We start from the raw sequence: 6,564 nt of genomic DNA on the forward strand, positions 1-6,564 counted from the left end.
AGAAACTTTCCGTAAGTAGGAAAGAAATAAAAAAACATCCTAATTTGGACTATTTCTGAGTTATTATCACGGGTAATAAATCATCTGACAGTTTTGATTGTGTCTCTGTTGTGTTCGTAGTCTGAATGGTTTAAAGAGCTGCTTTCAGTGCCGCTCCATCTTAGCCTTAACAGACATAAACATGCAGGAAAAAATAAATCGATTTTCAATCAGTGTTTTGCACCAAACAGTTTTTATTATTAACAAGTTTTTATTATTAAAACACAACAAACTAATGATGGTAAAGGGCCGCACTGGGTTAACTCGGGGAATCTCATCTGTCCGTGTATCAATCAACTCCAAACCACTTCTTTCTTTGTTCTGTCACAATTATCGATTTATTCCATTTTGATGATCAGGCTCCAAACTTTGCAAGGACTGACCGCCCCGCTCACCGCTTCCTAATACACACACAAAGCCAGTATCCTTCCCATTCATACCTGGTGACGTCACTCCCAAGTTGACACACCTAAGTGTCAAAGCCTCCTGCTCCTGTCATATCAATAATTACTTATTTCATTCATATGGCTCTTACAGAGCCTCAGTGAAAACTTGTTTATTATTATTAACTGTTTGGTGCAAAAAACAAATTGAAAATCGATTTTTTTTCCTGCATGTTTATGTCTGTTAAGGCTAAGATGGAGCGGCACTGAAAGCAGCTCTTTAAACCATTCAGACTACGAACACAATAGAGACACAATCGAAACTGTCAGATGACTTCTTACCCGCGATAATAACTCAGAAATAGTCCAAATTAGGATGTTTTTTTATTTCTTTCCTACACTGAAAGAAAAAAGCTGTTCATTTTACTTAATTTTATTGTGTACATCCGTCCCACACAATGCAAATAAGTAGAACCGACATATTTTCCCTCTTTCCCTCAAATACTTAAAGCTCGTCAAATCAACATATTTTATTTACATGAGATTACTTGAAAATATTAAGTTGAAACTACAAACATTTTATCTCTTACCATAATGTAAATATATTATGTATTATCAATAACTTTTTTTATGTCTCAGCAACACTATTGTAATGAATAACACCAGCTTATTTTTCATTGCCAGTATTACTCAATGAAATTGTGTTGGGCGAACACAATTCTATCATGTTAATGGAACACATGTTACAGCTTTAAATCCTACTTAATTTTTTCAAGTTCTCTATATGCTGTTCTACTGTAAAAAATTAAAGACTGATATTTGACAAGAAAGACAAAGAAAGCGAGTGCTACTGAACAAATTAGTTTTATTTGAAAGAAAATTTAAATCACACCATTTTGTACTTAACATATTTTAAATTGAAGAGACATAAATTTTTTTAAATTTAGTAAATACAATTTTTATGAACATGAAGGAAAACCTGAGACATATTTCTATAAAAGATGTACAAGATTATGAAAAGTATGTCAAATTTCTACAAACTGTTTTTGAACATGTATTCAAATGACATTAATTAATGCTGCAGTACATAGCTTTACAGACTTTTTTAACATATTTGTTAAAACTATCAGTATGTTATGTCAATATGAGACAAAGCTAAACTTTTTACACCAATTATCTGTCACATGTCTTACTGATTACTATGTAATACCATAGTGATAGTCTAAACAAATGTGTAAAAACAAGAACATTTTTTTACAAGGGAAACACTACATCTTAAAAGTTTATCTATAAGATATTAATATGAAAGACAAAATGATTTAGAAAAGTATGTAAAATTTCTAAAACAATTCTGAACATGTAATTTGCATGACAATAAATCAGTGTAATGTAACTTTTATAGCAAATTTCTTTAACATATTTGTAACACTAAGTAGCAGTAGTGTTATAAGTAGCACTACATACTGGAACGTAAAAGCTGCTGAAGCCCAGTCTTTCAGGTGAACGTTCCTCATTAAAAAAATACATTTGTGTCCTCCAATAAAGAATACAACAAGAAATACAAAAACTGAACATGAGAACATTACCAAATTAAACATGAGAAAATCTCTATTCACTCATAGAGGTGGTTTTTAAGGGACAATGCCTTGTTTGACAGTTTACCTCCATCCAGTTCCATTACTATTTTCTGTAATACCTCGAAAGTGTAGCGGAGGTCAGCAGGGTAGGCGAGGTTCATTGCATTAATCAGTCCAAAAAGCATTGCAACAGCTGTTGGCACACTATCCAAATTGGACAACACTCTGATGCCTTCAAGAACGACCCCGATGTCTTCATCTGCTGAAGAACAGTCTTTAAGATGAAAAACACCGATGGTGGTGGCTCCAATACCCTCTTCAATATTAGCTTCATCCACACCCTATGTGAAGAAATGACAAATTAATCTCTTTCTCTAGACCTAGCTGTATCTAGTTCTTGATATATAGATATAGTTAACATAACATAGAGAAAGAAATAGATATATAGATAGATTTATATAGATCGACAGTTTTAGAGATAGATTTAGAGAAATAGATAGTTTTAGATAGATAGATATCTCTAGTCCTTTCTCTACAGATATCTCTAAGTATACCTACATGTAGATATAGACAGATCTATGTGTCTATTCATGTAAAGATAGATCTATCTCTAGATATCTAGAGACATCTAAGTCTATATAGATACAACTATATGCAGATCTAAATCTATTTCTATATTTAGATTGATTTATCTATCACTAGGTGTAAATACACATTAAGATACATACCACATATTTATGGATGAGCTTGGCTGGATCTTCTCCCATATATATGCAGACTCCCTTAATGACACACTCCCGTGCAACATCAACATCTTCACACTGAAGGAAATTCAGTATGAAAAAATTAGAATTTTTTTCAAGCCTTGTGCTTCACAATGAAGTTTAATAATGTACTTTACCCAAATGTTTTTTATGGTGAAGAGATAGAAACTAATAAAGTTAAAAGTAAAGTTTTAAATGAAAATAAGCAAGAGTAAAAGTCCAAGTTGACAACATTTAAAACAAGAAAAATGTAATTTTCTATATTATTAGTTGTGTTATGGCTACATCACTTACATCATCCATTTGTGCAACAATTTGTCTAAGCTTTTGTCCGAGCTGTCCTCCTCTTCTTTTGAAGAGCTTCCGCGGGTTGTCACAGTGGAGATCCAGTTGAGAGAAGAACTTTGAATGAAGCGGTATGGTCGTAATTCTCTTAAACTCAGCATTTATCTGAAAAAATGAGCACAAAGGAATGATTTTCAAATTATAAACATCTGGAAGAAGGCCACAATCACTCGTGTTGCCAAAGTGAACAGTGAAGTAAATGTGCCTAGACATCTTAGATTAACACAGTATCCAAAAAAACATGTATGAGACAGGTCATACCTCTCTAATGTCAAATAGACCAGGCCATCTTGACATGAAAGCCTCCACCATCGGTGCATCACGAACAACTTCATGTCTTCTGTATGCAAAAGTTTGGACCTACTTGACACTTTTTCTGAGCACCCCTTACAACTCCACATTACCAGCACCACCTAAACCTGTAACACACAAAGATAACCTTGAGTGAGATAACTGAAAATCCAGCAGCTAACTTCACATATATAAAAAAAAAAAGAAAGAAAAAATCTAAGCTCTTCACCAGATTACCAAAACTCAATGTCCTGACAAATATCTGCCATCAGCATAAAATTCATGGGTGCTAAAGTTTGGAAGGCACATTTGAAACTTAAAAATTTGTTTTTTTATACTAAATCATCTTGGCTTACAAAAATGAATTAAAAAAGCAATTCCTATCTAGGAGCCATAATTAATTTACATCTGTTCTACAACCCAAATTTGTAAACACTTTACATTGAGTCTTCCCTTAAGCTATTGAAAAAAGGGTGAGCTCTCAGACGCCGCCGCCGCTGGAGGGGCTGACACTTGCGGAGCGGCGAGAGACAGCGAGCCAGAGACGACTGTTGGGCTCACAGTAACAACATCTACATGACAAACATTCTACCTGTCATTAATAAGCATGTCACATTCACAAAACAGTACTGTTCCGATGCAGGTGGTTCATAAATCTGTCAAAAATGTTCCTAGCACACTATTTTTCGAATATTTCTATACATTTAAAAAAAAAAAAAAAAAAATGTGTTACCATATATTGCAGTTATCAGTAGATATTTACAAAGGACACTTTGCATAAGTCTTGAGAATTTGGAAAACATTCGGATTTTTACTCATACCGAATACTGTGCTCCAGCACTGCGCTGGACCATTGCGCCCCCAGCGAACTGTGCTGGATGGCCTTGGCATCCATACAGCGGCGCTGATGCAGTCGAACCATTACGTTAGCAAATTGAAATATGAAGATGGAGGGGATCATTAATGTTGCGCAGTGCACCACAGATAAGGGAAAATAACCCAGAAACCCGTCGAAGTACTCAAAATCCCTCATATTCTTATTTTGTCGTTCTGTCAGCGACGCTACATGCAGAATTGTTACCATAATAACGAATATCGGTTCTGTTAGTGTATCATGTTTCCACAAGGGTATAATCCCAGAAGAGGTGGCTCATTTGCTTGACAGTGCTAATATGAAAGAACAAAAAACATGCATTTTCTATACGAACAGAACATTGAGAAGCCAGTCGGTTCTAAATCGTCACAGTAGCCATGAGGGAAATAAAGTAACGGACACTTCTCCTGGTGGCATTTCACTGCTTGGAAACTATTGAAACCACCTCGTTGATCTATCCCAAGCACACAAATTAAAAATATGATCGGTAACAACCGTCTTCTGTGGACAACTTTGATGGACTATAGCATACTGTTCTGTACTGCTGTATTTAGCTACAGCTATTAGCTATACTAATAAGAATAGCTAGCAAAATGAAAACAAAAGAACATGCAGATAGTTTAACAATGAGCTAATGTACAAGACAATAATCATGTGGAAACATTCTGAACTACAAAAAATATATATATTTAGATCACTTACCTAATCGATATTCCTCTAAAGATTTGTCTTAAACGTTCTTGTCGCTGAGGAGTCGGAAGAAACTGGGCGGCAATCGCGATATCTTTACAAATATCTTGTTTGGCTTCTGATTGGTTAAGATTAAAAAGACCGCTCTTATTATTGTCCAATCATATTTGATAGTGTCTTTTGATATATTGCATCATTTCCGGTGATGATAAAACATGATTACAATGGTTTTAGTAATGTAATATAATTACGTTAAACCAACGTAAAGAAAATGTGTAGTTTCATTATTGTTGATAATTAAGTAAATGATTCTTTATTCAATCGTGTAAATACAAGAGACATGATTGTCTTGTGTAGTATTAACTTATTTTGTTTGTGCAAAATGAAAGACCCCTCAATTCTCATTTTTTCAGTGTACTTACGGAAAGTTTCTGTTTATATCGTAGGTTTGTGGCGCCTTTCTATCCTAAAGAAAGATATAAAACTTCAGATATTTCACAAAAAGATACTAACATTCATGGAAATACCTCACATAACCTTATATTAAAGCATAAAGTACGGCGCCCACCGTAAGAAAGGCTTGCAGTGTTCAATTATGCTGCATAACTGACCAGTACAGTATTGCGAGGGAACGCAAAAGTTTTGCGAGGTAACGCAAAAGTATTGCGAGGGAACGCAAAAGAAAAAAAATTCCCCATGTCCCCTAGAGGGCTCCGTAATTTTTCTATAATCTCTTCTGCTTAAAGTATTTTCTCTGTGAGAGTTGGTGCACTTTGGAACACACTCTGTCAATTACAGCCAGTTGTTGACCAGACACACCATGTTTAAAAAAATAAACTGGCAGTGTCAAAGACAACATTGTAATCATGTTCAAGATGTTTTATTGCTAAGTTTTCATCACTGCTTATATTTGTACCTGTATATCAAGTCAATTCTTTCACAATTTCCTGTGGTTCCTAGATATACTGTTCATAGAAGCCTAGTCATTGCCTTTTGATGTACGGTAATTCCATTCAATAGATGCAGTTTGACTATGTCCAAACCAGTAATGTACTGTATATCAATGGAAAAATCCTATAACCGCTAAAATCTGACGCCTCTCCATTTTTGTTTACATTTAGTGACGAAGGAAGTTGCGCTAATCTTCTTTGGAGATTTTGTGTTGATGCCCTGCAGTAGTTCTTGGTGCAGCACCACCACAGGTGAGGGGGGAGGGGCAGACAGGTTTTTCAATTAGTTTGGATTGTTTCACATAGAGCAGTATGAAAGCGAACTGCATCAGCTGAAAATATAAATGTTGCAATTTTGGTCCCCAATCAAACCGAGTCTACCGGACTATCAGGAGTGAAAACACTCTAAGAGAGGGTGTTCAAGGGCTGCCATCCTGCAACTTTCAGATGAATCCCTGCACCAACGCACCTGAAGCAAGTGAATGCCTCATTACCAAGTCTGAATAACTGCTGGTAAGGGTATTGAGCCATTTGATTCAGGTCGGTTGGAGGAGGGATGTAGTTAAAGTTGTGGGTGACTGTGGCTCTTTGGTAGAGTAGTCATCTTGCGATCGGAAGGTGGTAGGTACGATTCCAGCTTCCTCCTGCCAC

At 35.5% G+C, this 6,564-nt stretch overlaps 1 protein-coding gene across 2 annotated transcripts; it reads right to left on the bottom strand.

The window, feature by feature from the left end:
- Window positions 1-824: 824 nt before the first annotated feature.
- LOC116722556 (uncharacterized) lies at window positions 825-5,375 on the bottom strand. Of its 2 annotated transcripts, XM_032566715.1 has the most exons (5): window positions 4,976-5,375; window positions 3,370-3,527; window positions 3,058-3,213; window positions 2,728-2,820; window positions 825-2,340 (listed from the first exon to the last, which is right to left on the bottom strand). In XM_032566715.1, exons 2-5 carry the CDS (start codon window positions 3,418-3,420, stop codon window positions 2,035-2,037), a joined length of 606 nt encoding a protein of 201 aa, XP_032422606.1. In that variant the 5' UTR covers window positions 3,421-3,527; window positions 4,976-5,375; the 3' UTR covers window positions 825-2,034. The 2 variants fall into 2 exon arrangements, with proteins under 2 accessions (XP_032422606.1, XP_032422605.1); XM_032566714.1 differs by lacking the exon at window positions 4,976-5,375 and having other exon boundaries at window positions 3,370-4,722.
- Between the last annotated feature and the right edge of the window lie 1,189 nt (window positions 5,376-6,564).

This window comes from Xiphophorus hellerii, chromosome 7 (assembly GCF_003331165.1).
Source record: "Xiphophorus hellerii strain 12219 chromosome 7, Xiphophorus_hellerii-4.1, whole genome shotgun sequence".
Lineage (NCBI taxonomy): Eukaryota > Metazoa > Chordata > Actinopteri > Cyprinodontiformes > Poeciliidae > Xiphophorus > Xiphophorus hellerii.

What these genes read in the sequence shown, in the direction of transcription:
- LOC116722556 (XM_032566715.1), bottom strand. Translation starts at nt 3,420, where the DNA reads ATGGTGGAGGCTTTCATGTCAAGATGGCCTGGTCTATTTGACATTAGA. An exon ending in GTCTATTTGACATTAGAGAG is followed by an intron (nt 3,214 to 3,369) that starts GTATGACCTGTC and finishes TCATTTTTTCAG; the next exon opens with ATAAATGCTGAGTTTAAGAG. An exon ending in AGCTCATCCATAAATATGTG is followed by an intron (nt 2,341 to 2,727) that starts GTATGTATCTTA and finishes TTCTTCACATAG; the next exon opens with GGTGTGGATGAAGCTAATAT.